Source organism: Oryzias melastigma, linkage group LG11 (genome assembly GCF_002922805.2).
Source record: "Oryzias melastigma strain HK-1 linkage group LG11, ASM292280v2, whole genome shotgun sequence".
In the NCBI taxonomy this organism is placed as follows: domain Eukaryota; kingdom Metazoa; phylum Chordata; class Actinopteri; order Beloniformes; family Adrianichthyidae; genus Oryzias; species Oryzias melastigma.
In genome coordinates, this window is record NC_050522.1 from 12,167,980 (window position 1) to 12,181,849 (window position 13,870).

A 13,870-nucleotide genomic window follows, 5' to 3' on the forward strand; every position below is an offset into this window, starting at 1 on the left:
GGGAATATTCAGTATAGATCAAACTCTGACTGCATGCTAAAACTGAAGGACACAAACTATTATTTAAAAACACAATCAATTGAAAGAAACTTGGTTAAACCCAGTTTTGAATCATGTAATTTTCCCAAAAGTAAGAAGTCCTGAGTATGTGCCCCTTCGAGTGGGGATGGGTCTGTCTGCCAGTTAGGATGTCTTAAAGGGGCCATACCATGAAAAAACAACTTTTTGAGCTTTTAAGTGTATTATACTGATCATTCCTCACTTTAAAGAACCCCAAGGAGGTATTTTGATCCGTTTACGCATTTCTTAGTAATTTAAAATTTGGTTATCTGGAAAAGCATAAATGTTTACTTTTAGGCTGTGATTTTTACACTTTCTCTGTTAGTCTACAAACTGACCCCAGCCCCTTTATCAGAGAAGAAAACAGTTATGTAGCGCTCACAAGAAAAAGGTTGGGGACCCCTGATCTAAAGCTTTAGCATTCAGGCCCCGTGTCCTCTCCTTCCTCACAGAGACCTTGTAAAGTGCTTGTTTTTTTTGTCTAAAATAATGTTATGTTTTTGTACTTTCAAATTAAACTGTCATCCTCCATGACATCTGCAGTGTTAACCTGTGTAATTGCGTGAGCATGCCACCATGAATATAAAATATGAAGTTTTATTTTGAAAGTACAATTAAACTTTTTATTTTGAAATCCACTCAGATTTCCTGATTTTCTGGCTTTTTACAACGAAATTGATGCGTTGAAAGACTGGAAATAGAACTCCTGCGTAAAGCTTGCATTGTTTTGTAGGGTGACAGACGTGAGACACAGACATGACGGAGGTGAAGTAAATATCCCAATTGATTAATGAAAGTTGTATTTTTTGCGTCAATGCAATAGAACAGAGACACGCCTCAAATGGACAAGCGTAGACCAGCCTTAAAGAAGTAATCATATAAAATGTAGAAGGACAGAGAGAATATTTGTGTGAAAGTTGTATGAAAAATGAGATTCAAGCAGTTTCTAGCTTTGCGAGTTGAGAAAGTGGAAACCTGTTTAAGATTCACATTGCAAGAAGTTCAGGAATGTCCAAGCTTAAAGGTTTGTTCAAACAGATGTCTGTGTATTTTTGCACAATAAAAAAAATATAGTCTTTAAAGAGGTGGGACTAAAGCAAATTTGACATGAAAATGACCCAACTGGCTTGTAAATAACAACCTCATATAGGGTAACCGGCACAGTGACTTCTATGGAACGGTAAACAACAAACAGTTGTCAGGCTGTTGGAGGGAGGCAACTTCCAGCAGAGCATGGTTACAAGTCCAGCCCCCCCACTGTGTCCTAATGGATGGAAGAAAGGTATGTTTGAAGGAAAGGGCAGGAAAGGTGGTGGTGTTTTTGACCACTGAGTGCTAAAATCTGGGCAGCTTAGTGCTTAGAGTAAACCAGGTACTTGTAATTTCTATAGGATGATGAAAAAGGAGAGCAGGTTGGGTGAGAGTGTAAAGATTAGAGGTTTCATCCCCTAAGGGGCCAGCATATGCTATGTTTGTGCCTAACAACAGGGATTTTCTAAAATCTTTTTGTTGGCCTGGAAACAGTCCATGAGGGGCTGTTGAAGGTCGCAAAAGAGAAGGGGTGTCTTAAATTGGGTTTTGACTAATTTTCCCAACAAAAAAAAGGTAACTGGCAGTTCTAAAAAAAATGTACTCGCACAGTTTTGGCAATCCAAGATTTGGACTGTCTTAATCTTTAAGGATCCTGTTTTTCTGTGATAAATATTACAAATGCCAAAAAAAGAAAAACAGTTGACAGTGATTACCCAGCATGTGGTAAGAACATAGACATATTCAGTTGGGAGTTATTTGTGTATTCATTTGAGGCTATAGAAAATATGAGTCTTTGTTTGATTCCTGTAGCAAAATGTTCGAGGACTAAATAATTTATGTCTACATGAAGTATCCTGTCTCAGACTTTTCCATTTCCTTAACCACACTTCATAAATAACAACAAATTCAAGCTTTTTATTGCTGATTTAAAAAAAGGCAAAAATGTATGTGATAGGGCCGGGTAATACTACGCAGTTGAGTATCAATCCGATACCGGTCGCCGATATTGATGCCAATATTTTGATTTTTTGTAAATGCGGTGGATGTCATATGAAACTCAAAACCTTAATAGTTTTTAATTGCTGTGAATTTTTTTTTTTTGTTAAGTTTCCTTTTTTAAATTGTTTGATAAACATAAAAACAGAATTAGGGCAATATTAGCAATTAAATGAAAAATATTTCACATACATCAACTTGTGATGCAACCTGGACATATCATCATTGATGTTACCTGGGTCATGGAGTGTTTCGGGTCTTTCAAACATCATACACTCTCACCCAGGCGACCCAGCTGGGGTTGATCAAAGTCCAGCTTGTGTCCAGGGAACGCTACCCATCCACGGTTCCCCCTTCCTAATCCACAGCCACCTTAATGGCCTCGCGCTTGCTGGCCTCAGGGATGCCCAGCATGTTGTACGCCCTACAAAGCGACTGACCTATGAACCCCCTGCATCCCACCTCAATGGGCTCACACCTTACTCTCCAACTAACACTCCTCCACTAGGTCCGCATACTTTGCCCCGTTCCTCTCATTTGCCTCATCGATCCGGTCCTCCCAGGGAACGGTCAACTCCAGGAGAACAACCTGCATAGAAGTTTCTGAGATGAGCAGAATATCTTGTCTCAAGGTTGTACTGGCAACTGTTTCTGGAAATTTCAGTTGCTTTGCAAGGTCAACTAACTCCCTGAGCTGTTAAAAGGCCTGAGTAGGTGGTGCAACTCTTTCTGTACCATTGATCTCCTAACCTTATAGTTTATTAAAATACAAACATTTTGAAATTAAATAAAAAGTGAAGAACTGAATGTGAAACAGTCTACAAACCAAAAGAAACAAGTAATGATACAAAAATAAATCAAAATGTTTACCAATAATAATAATAAAAAAAAAAACTTATAGAAATATAGATCATTTGTAACTTCTTAGCCTAAAAATAGAACAATAAAAGCAGGAGAAAAGTTACTTGTAAAAAAAGAACTCAGAATGTCAATAGAGCAGAAATAGGGTGAACAATGCATCCATGTACTGCGAGATCTGCTGCTGACATCTTACAGGACTGGGTCCTTTTTGCAGAGCCAGAAAAGAGTAAAAATATCAATATCTGTGGGTCAGTATCGATCCGATACCAATTTGAGATTTATACTATCGATGTCTTGGATCAATCCACACAGTACTACTATGTGATTGCAAATTAAAAAATGTAAAAGTTTAAAGTAGTCTATTAAGTCATGGGTTGGTCTAACTGTAGTCTTTTATCTTATCATCCAGGGCATGTACAGCTGTTGCCAGTTTGAGGATGAGACAGCACCAGGAGGGGGTACCAGCACTTTGCCTCAATACCACACTGTGACCACCATGCCCACTGCCCCGCAACAGCACCTTGTCACAGCCACAGTTAACAACACAACTGCCATTGCCATGGTCCAACAACAGCAGAAACATCATCAACAGCCATCAGGGCAGACCTATACCACCATGCTACCTGGCTCACCGCCCACCACGGGACATTCTGCAGTGGCATTGGGTCCCTCGAATAGTCCCTTACTAGAGGGCCCCATGCCTTGCTCCACCTTCTTGCCTCGTCATGACCGCAGACTGGCTGTGGTGGATCGCTGGAACAGACCAAAGCAAGAGAAAGCCATGAGTGGAGGCAACAGTGGGGGAGTGGGTATAGGAGGAATTGCAGGAGGAATCACTGACCTACAGGCCAAACAGCAGTACCAGCAGAACCTGGGACAGGCCTGGAGCATGCAAAGAGGAGCAGGGATAGCATGTGATACAAGTCTAGATGAATACAAGCGTTACTATGGTCCTATAGATCCAGAAGGGCTTGGAAGTAACACCGACCAACAGGTTGGGGGCCTTCAGCAGACTCCAAAAGCCAATCCTCGAGGCATTAAAGCCTTAGGGATGCCACGCGTGCCCCCTAAAGGGATGCAGCAAGGTCAAGCGCACTTAATTTCTAAGCCTCCTCCACTAATGCCATCCTCGCCTAGAAGGCCTCCCTTCTGGAGACGAGGAAGCCTTGCACAGGCAAGAAGAAAAGGCTCAGGGGGTCCCTTATATGAGAATATCCTTCCTTTAGGAAGGCGAGGAGGTGGAAGATATGGGGCAAATGATGGAGGTAGAAAAAGGGGACGCCACCCCCTTCCACCTCCTCCTCTCCCAGTTCCCCTGTCATCTCCAACTCATACCCCAACAACTCCCTCCTCTCCGTGCCGTTTCTACTCATCCTGCTCCAGTGCCTCATCTTCCTCCTCCTCTTCTTCATCCTCATCTTCTTCTTCATCTTCAGTATCACTTTCTCGATCAAATTCCCCCTCTTCTTGCTCCAGTGACAGCTCCTACAACTCGTCCTTGAGTTTCCGTTATCGGGCAGGGAACCGCGACTTTGTAGTAGATGATGAGGGTGACTCAGATTTCCTTACAGAAGAATCCAGCCTCTTGCTGGGATCAAAGAAAAAGGTTCGCTCCCGTCGAATGTCATCCCGTTCACTGCCATGCAGCCCCCCACCTCCACCGATCCCTCCACGAAAGCCCCGTCCTCAGAGGGATTACGGCAGGGACAGAACTGGCAGTCAGCTGGCCCAGCTTCAAGAGTGGTGGGCCTCTTGGGCTGACAGAGAAAGAGGAAGGAGGAGTTCAACAAGCCGAGGTGATGGGGAGGTGAGTAGGGAGGAGAAGAGGCACCACAAAGAAAGAGAGCGCGAGAGAAAGAGAAGGAAGAAGGGCCGAAAGAAAAAGAAGAGAGAAGACAGGGAAAGAGAAAGAGAGCGAAAACGACGCAAAACAAAAAAGAAAAGAAAAAAAGAGGACAAGACTAGAAAGAGGGAGCAGAAAAGGTCTGAGCAGGAGGGAGGAGAGCCAGATAAAAGAGAAGAACTCAAATCAGGGACACCAGAATTCCCACCATACCCATCTTTGAGACGACAGTCTTTTCGGAAAAAGAGTGAGAGCTCAATCAGAAGCTATGGATGGAACATCCCAGGTGAAAATGAAAGAAAAGAAAGAGAAGAAAAGGAGCGTGATGATGGAGAAGACAGCAAGGGAAAGGAGAGACATCACAGAAGAAGGAACAGTAAGCATTATCATAGTTCAAGTAGTAAGCCTTCTACATCTGTGAAATTTTGGGGAGGGGGCAACCCTTCTTCTGATGCAACTCCATCTGCTTTTTTGCCGCTATTACCCACCTCTTCTAAAAGACGGAAGAGTAAAAGTTCAGACAGAGATGCTGTGGGGATGGAAGGAGAGAGAAGGCCATTGTTAGGAAGGAATGACCGAGCTGAATTGCACTCAAAGGAAGGGTTGTCCTTCCATGAGTGGGAGTCTGCAGCAGAGAATGTGGTAGACGAATCAGAAACAGAGATGAGGAAAACAGAACATGGGAAGAGACACAGAGGAGGAAGGACTACATCTGATGAAGAGCGAGAACGTGATAAGGTGGTTGGAATATATTCTGATGATGATGGCTCTTCAGGAGAATTTGGGAAATTTGAGAGGTACTGGGATGATCATGAAGGCAGGGCAGTAGGGGGGATTGGAGGCGGAGGTTGGTTCTTCAGCACTTATCCTTCAAGAGACAAAACAGGAAGCATCAACAGCAGAGATGATCTGTTCCTGGAGAGAGGAGAAAGGTGGGGAACAGCAGAAAGTGGGTGGAGTTCAAGTGCAGTTGGAGGTGGCGGTGAAGAAAGGGGCTGGGGATCAGGTTCACACTGGCCCCCGCCTCCCCTCACGCCACCTCCTCCTCGACGATATTGGTCCGTGGATAAGCTCCATATACAGGATGAGAAGAAGAGTAAGCGCAAGTCAAAGGACAAAAGCAAAGGACACACAACTTGCTCATCGTGCCATTCGCCCAGACATCACCCGCACTCCTCAAAATGGGCGCGTTCGGCATCACGAAGCCAGGAAGAGCTGTACCGCCACTGTCAAAGTTTTGGTGGTCCGTTAAAGCCAAAACATGATTCCTCGTCCTCATCCAAACCTGATCGATCCCATAATCCCTCCAAAACTGGCAGCCAGTCAAACCTCAGTATCCAGCAAAGGACACAGAGAGTGGACAGGGATCGCGAGCGAGGAATACAACCATCGCCACCTTCGTCTCTTATACCAAACTTACCACCCCCACTCCCTGCCCTTCCAGCTCCCCCGTCCTCATCTCACTCAATCCACGTTCCTCCCCAAACCTCGTCCTCGTCTGTTTCCTCACCCTCAGTGGTATCGTCCGCACCGGGAGCACCACATGCCTCCTCCATGGCTTCGGCAAGTGCCAAGTTGCAGTACCAGAGACTGCGCTCCGTCCCGCAGCCCCAGAGGTTTCCTCAGTCTCCTCATTTACCCCTTAAAGCCAAGAGCCTTTGCTCACGAAGGGACTCAGCACAGTTCTCGAGTGTGGAGAGCGAAGTCTGACGTACAGTAAAGGGTCCACAGTCATGTGGATCTCCAACGAGGCTCATGCCAGCCTGAGGAATCATAAACCTGGCAGCACCCTGGCAAAGTGGCTTCAACGCCAAATAAGAACTGTTATGCACTGAGCCTTTTATAATGTTCTGCACAAACAAGCAAACAAACCAGAAAGCCAAACAAAGTCAGTGGAGTGTGTCAGCGGAATGCTCTAGTGCTCACTGTTGTTTCTTCATATTCTTATCAGTATGTGAAAGACGACAACCGCAGCATTGACTTTTACTCCAACTGACCAAACCAATAAATCAAACATCAAACACAGTGAAACTGTAAAGAGACTATTAAAAGAGAAAGACTTGCAGAGAGCAGTACTGTATTAAGAGGAACCTTTATGCTTGCTGAGGGCTCAGGAACTTTATAGTACCATTCGCCTGCTGCTCTCAGAAGCCTTTAACAGAGAAATATAATTTTATGTCTTTTAAACACAGTGCATTTCTTTTCCCGCAACAAACTGTTTACACCCCCGCAGAACTGTGACACCCACCAAGGGCACCACTATTGTGTCATCAATTCCACGTGTAAAAGGGATGTAGAGTGAAAATCATCTGTTCTTCTGGTATTCCTCGTCTTCTTTGCTCCATCTCACCTCTTCTCTACGCTCTCTTTTTTTTTTTTGGTCTGTCGCTGTCTTTTTCTTCTCCCCTCCCTCCTCATTTCACACGTCAATCTTCTTCTCATCTCGTCTCCTAGTCAGCCCTCCTGGCTCCTCTCTTTGATGTGATTCTTCTGTGTCTGTGCTTTTCTGTGTTTGTATTCTTGACAACAGGGTAAATCAGCTGTGACTGAAATTCTTCTGGCTTATTGAAAAGCTGAGTGCTAAACTTAAGTCGAGCTCTCCATCAACCTGTACAGCGTCAGCAGCTGTGAATCTTTTTGCCTTGCAGAGTATTACATCATATCCCAAATATGTTATTGTCCTCATGCAGCCACATACAAGTCAAAGGACATGTCAGCTCTTGGGTTCATCTGTTGTTCTTGAGCAATACATGGTTCAGCCTTTGTTCATGTTAAAGCTCTACACCTGGAGACCATTACTTTACTTCTGTGTTATAGTTGTCGTTGCTGTTGATGGTGTTCTATATGTTAAGACATATATTAAATCTAATGTAATCACTGTGCCACACTACTCAAGCTTGGGTGCACATCAAATGTTCCCTGAACTACCTAACTACGGAAACAGAGGCCATCTGTGCCCTCTGCTTGAATGTAAGGTCCAGCCGCAACACAAGTTCTGCAGCAACATCTACCACAGGAAGTCAAGATGAACACAATTGAATTGCGGAAACTTATAATGCTGTGAAAAAGTATTTCTGTTGTTTTTTGCACATTTAATTTATTGGATGAAAACAGTTAATATTAGACAAAAAAAATACCCACTGTAAGTAAAACATAACAATTCTAAGGGAAAAAAAAGCTGTCCAAACATGACAGGCAGTATCTTAAATTAACCTTTTGTCATTCTTAACAGCAACAAATTAAACCAAATGTTTGTAAATTCCAATAGAATTTTTTTTCTTATTTTTGTTAAATGTTTTAGTCCGCCTTTTCTTTGCAGAACTGTGTGAATTCCAAACTTTCTAGAACTGATGACTGTTTAGGGTCATGAACAAAATCTCAGTGGATCTTCTTGATCCTCTCAAAAAGTGGGCTCTCCTGGGTTTGGATCTTTGTTGTGCTGCTGATCCAAAGTGCTCTTAACCTTGAGCTCATGAACTGATGGAGAATTTTCCATCAGATTCTTTTTTTTTAGAAGCAAGAACCGAAATAAAGATCCCACCCATTATAAGAAATTGTGCAGATTTTTTAAGGTGCAAGGAAGACCGATACTACCACCTCTGTGTTTGAATGTTGGCTGGATGTTCTTTTTTCTCAAACTCTTAGTCTGACAAGAAATGTAACGCGGATGGAGTTACAACTTCAAGACATTTTATCTTTTTTTGTCTTTTCATTTTTTGCCAAAGGTAAATGTTGGTTTTTCTTAGTAGTGTCTTTCTCTTTAAACTCTCCAATAGATCAGTTTTTGTACTAAAGTCTCTAACCGAGTCTTGAAGTTATGACCATGTTGTTCTACTTCTTTAATGCCCTCTTGGAGGAGTTCATATGTTCTTAGGGTCATTTTGGTAACTCCTGGGATGAGTTACAATGTTCAGATCTTCTGCATTTGTAGTTAATGGCCTACTATGTGACCTATTGGTCTCCTGAAGTTTTAAAAATTTCTCCATAGCCCTTTCAGACTGATACATGTCATCTTTATTGTGGTAAATGAGGAATTTAATCACAAAAAAACAATGGTTTTGGACAGCTTTTTACCCAAAATATAGGTTCCCATATTGGAATTTAAGTGTAATATTGACTTTATTTTTAACATAAAACATTTCTATCAAAAATATTCACTGAAGTAAAAATAAATCTGATATACTTTTCCTCAACATTGTATGTGTTCATAGTCAGGAAGTGGATCAGATGTTGGTTATCGGATGCAAACCTCTTTGGGTTTCAAAGTGTTTGTTGAGCTGGACTGGAAGCAAAACTCTTAAAAAAAAAAGGAAAAAAAAATTACAGATATTGTCATCCAAGGTTTGTTTCTCCACAAAGCAGGGGGATTTTGAAAAGGTTCATGGGAATAAACTGCTCCTGTCACACGTGAGGACTAAAGTTCTTCATGGTTTAAATGTAATTTCATCAGTCCAGAAAAAAAATACATTCAGTGCCAGAGCCGTTTTGATGTCAAAAAGACTACCTGTGTTGAAATCTGGCAGATGGAGGGGGTGTGAAAAACACAGTGGCGCCTTCTTTGAAGTGTTTATTTTAAGAACAACAAAAAAAGCCTTTCTCATCTTGTAAATGTGTAACCTAGAGCTTTTGCTTTTTAAATCCTTGACCAGGCTGTCACCAGCAGTTACCCCTTATATCCATTAAGCGAGATGTTTGGAGTCTGTTGAGAAGAGGAGAGGAGTTGGCACAGAATTGTTGCTGTTTATCAAAGCCGCCTGAGCCATGCTTCTCAAAAGGTCCGGTCAGCTCATGTCGATTGCCTGGAACTGCATCTGAGCCATAATTTCCTTCAAACGAAGAAAAACAAAAGAGAACTTATGTTTATAACATAAATCTGTTGTGTACAGTTTGATTTTCTTTTAGAAAAAAGCTCTTTCTCTCTCTCTATATATATACATATATTTCATATATGCAGTATATATTTGTGGCGATGGGTAGAAAAAGATGTTGATATTTAAGAGCATATTTTTTTCTTCATTTAAATAAAGAGCAAAATGTTTCATGAATCTATCATGTTCACTGACATTTAGATTTTTTCCAATGAATAGATCCGGAGAAAGTGCAATGATTAGCATTTTACAATCAGTGAGTAATGTGACATGTTTTTTTTTTTTTTTTTATTCGTATAAAAAATACTACAAAAGCCAGTTAACCTAAACAAAGAAACATGTTAAATAAATTATTTAAAAGCTGTAAAAAAATGTCAGCAACAAGAATTGAATTCGAGTTTTCGCCCTTTTCATGTTTTTCCTCGTGTTTTTCCATTGTGCTGGTATAAAATTGTAAAGGTTTTTTATATTCAAGTCTGTGAATAATTTTATTTCATTAAAAAAAACAATGATGCTATGTTTTGGGACTAAAATATATAAGTTTGCCTAAATTTTACAGTATTATCTCAATGAAAATGTCCTTTCTGTCTGTGTCTCTTCTCGTGTCACCTCCCCGATACCAAGTGATAACAGAGACCAGTATGTAACTGTGTTTTTGCTTATTCACTTAAGACCATCCGCCTCCATTAGCTATCTACTATAGCTAGGGATTTGACATAGTGACAGCTGGGAGGGGTTTGCTTTGACCGTGTCACTGTAGCGCCGGTGACGTGTATCTGTCTACCCAGAGAGGCCTTTTATTTTTTGGTTTGGGCTACAGATTTGCTACTCAACAAGACTTTTAGTAACACAGCAGATTTTTCCACGACTCTTCACACATGTAGTGGAAACATTTATAGGTGGGATGTTGGTGTGCAGTCATGTGACCTCTTGGTAACGCAATGTAGCGAGCAGCACAGAATTATTTTTGCATTTATTTATCCCTCTTGTTTGGTATGTTTTTCATCTTTTAGGGGTTCTATTGTGATTAGATTCAATCCTGCACAGCTACTACAGCAAACCAGCCTTTAAGGTTCATGTGGTGACATTGGGAATCTTTGTGTAATACATCTACCAAGCTGTGCTTAAAGTCAAAACATAAGAAAAGAAGAAAGACCCTTTTTTTGTTGTGTTTTACAAACTGATTGAAATATTAAATACCATGGCTCTTCTGGTCTTGGCCAACCTGTTTGTGTGTTCAGACTCTACTGAGGCTAAAAGTGGTCTAACCAGGGCTTCCCATTATAATCCCAATTAGAGAAAAACACCTAAATGTTTTGTTCAGCAAAGTCTATAAATTTTAGCCATTTAAAAATTACTCCTGAACTACAGATCAAAATGACAAATACAAAATATATATATATGTTGTAGATAAAGTTTAAAATTTACCAGTAATAAATCAGAAAATACATTTGCCAATAAACTAAATAAGCAACTTGTCATATGCAAGTAAATGAGTCAACAATACAAGTGAAATATCACATTTTATATTTGTATTTAAAGATATTCAGATTAGCTTTATTGTACAGCAGTAAATGACTTAACAAGTAACACTTTAGGACAAATATCTACTAAAATTCACAAATTTCTTGCCAAGCTAACATTTTTTTTTGCTTACAACATGCGAAAGTTAAAAATTAGATTTTTTTTGTAGTTAAGAAATTCAAAGGCAATATTATTTTTTTCTTATAGTTGAAAGCTCTTATTTATTAATTTTTTTATGTTGATAGATTTATTATTTCTGTTTGCTAAAAGTAACACTTTCAAAGGCTGCATTAATTGGTTGTTCATTACCTTAACATGAAATTCAAGTTACGGCAATTTCAGATTCCAATTTTTCTCTTAAATTCATCACTTTTTTTTTCCTTTTTTAGGATCTTATCACCCTTGCAAAGTTGATTAACATTTACTGTACTAGGCTGTAAATATCTGATCCATTTCTGAGTTTCCAAGTTGTCTTGAGAAGTTTGCACTGCTCTTCGTCTCCTCCCGTGAGTCACTGGGTTTCTCCTTCATTTTGCCAGAATTTTAAACATATGATGAAAAAACAAATCTGAGCCAGGGTGATTGTCTCAAACTGTTTTGCCTTTAGATACCAGTATTTGGGAAATGCAAAAAAATGTGAAGCAACGAGATGTATTTTAGCCTAACGCTCGTGTCAGGAATGTCAAGTTCTTAGTCTTGTCTCCAATCCATTGCTATTTCTTTTGTAAATTGTAACAGCAGTGTTTACACTGCTGATAGATATGACTGCAGGTCAAAATTGTCCTTAATTTTCTTACGTTATTTTTAAGTTTCAAAGAGATTTCAGACCAATAACATACAGCCTTATTTGTGACTCAGGGAAACTACATTGAGAAGAGTTTAAGACGGATTTGAGACATGTCCCACAACTGTGAAGACCTTTTAAAAGAGAATCTGAGCTGAGAATTGATTTAATGTGTAAAAATTAAATTAAATTAAAGCCATGACTCACACAAGGAAACTAAGGACCCCTGCAAACTTTTGAAAATATTTCAGAAACTCTAAAGAATGTAGTTTTGCTTTTTGTTGATAAAAGTTTCAGCCCAACAAAACAGAACCATCGAATTGAGGTTGGTAACATAAGGAACCAAACGTTGATATAAAAAGGGTGTAAAATAAGGATATAATTTTCTGAAAAAGGCTTTAACAGCTTAGGTTTAAGAATAAAAGTCAGCTTTTGATTGGCTTTATACGCAGAAACTAAGTAACTTTTAACTTAAATTTGACCAAAATGAATCCGGTAATCCACATCTTGGCTTATTATTGTTTGAAAAGTGTACATGCAATTTATAGTTTACGATTTTCTTTTATTATTTTATTATATTTGCAACCAAATTGACAAAAATTTTATTAATGGTTCATGCAAAGGGAAGGGTTTGTTGACGGTCAAAAAAAAGTACATTTTGTGACATTTGTCAAGTTTAGTAACTTAGGACAATTTTCTCTCTTTTTTCTCACAAGTAATGCATTCAAAAGAAAATAGCCATAAATTTTATTTAAGTTGTAATTTCAGTTACATTTTTTACCCTTACAGTTACATGACATTTATGCAGCATTGTTTTCATACAAGTGCTTATTTTTTGTAACACTATTTAATTTGACTCCAGAAATCACTTGTGAAAAGCTAATCAGGACCGTCAAAATGACCTCCTTTAGAACTGAACCTGTTGAGTGGTTCTGAGCCCTGGCATGTCCAGTTTTAACCTGCAGTGGAAGGGTGTCCATCGTTTTCTTCTGGACTGTCTTAAATCTTTGTGTTACGACTGCTGTATTGAACTGTACGAGACAAAGGGTGGTTCTGCTGTGCTTTATTGTCAGCATCTCACAGACACACAGGTGTGGGAAGATGCTGCCACCACCCGCTTTAGCCACATCTGCCAAACAGTGGTGACAACGACAATATTGTGCTGTACTTTAGGCAGGACAAAAATAAAAGAAACGATTTTAATAAAGAACTGCCGCAAGTGTTTTCTTTAATTTATTGTTTTTGCTGAATTTAATGAGGCTGCATGGGTAATCATGTTCAAAACTAAATTAAAAAGCTTAAAACAAATGAAACAAGAAGACTTGTTGGTTAAAGAATAACAAATAAAATTTTATTTTTATGAAGGAAGGCTTTAGGATTTAGGTCAGAAACTCTCGTTTGATTAAATTTTAGGTGGAAGACCTAAAAAATTTGGTGCAGGTGGTGCAGTAGGTACCAATGTTCAAATGTGCTCTGAGAAAAGGGAAAATTCTGGAGACAAAATGTTCACAATCCTCATTAAAAGCCCAAAATCTTTCCAATTATTTGTCAGACTTTTAATACACATGACACAAGACAACCCCTAACCAGAAACATTACAATTGTTATAGACAATATTTTCACTAATTCGGTTTGGTAAATCCATTAGTCCAATCATTATCCTCTGAATGTCTTGACCTCTGTTTGCAGCGAGCAGCAATCCTGGCAGATTCATTTGTTATAAAATGTTCTGTCTTCATTCTTGCTCTAGGATTAAAATTATTTTTCATTCCAAGTATCTTTTTTTAATTTAACACAGTTATTTTATAAACAAGCCATTATTGAGAAATTCTCAAACCACTGAATATATATATATATATATATATATATATATATATTAACAATATATATATATATATTAAC

General features: G+C 39.4%; 1 protein-coding gene across 1 annotated transcript in view; it reads left to right on the forward strand.

Annotated features, from left to right (window-relative positions):
• The window catches only part of grin2da (glutamate receptor, ionotropic, N-methyl D-aspartate 2D, a), a 247,266-nt gene extending 234,088 nt beyond the window's left edge, over positions 1-13,178 (forward strand). Inside the window, exon 19 of the mRNA XM_024298168.2 lies at positions 3,359-13,178. Coding sequence (XP_024153936.1) covers positions 3,359-6,502 — 3,144 coding nt within the window. The 3' untranslated portion in view covers positions 6,503-13,178. The remainder of the gene's footprint in view (positions 1-3,358) is intronic.
• Positions 13,179-13,870: the final 692 nt, after the last annotated feature.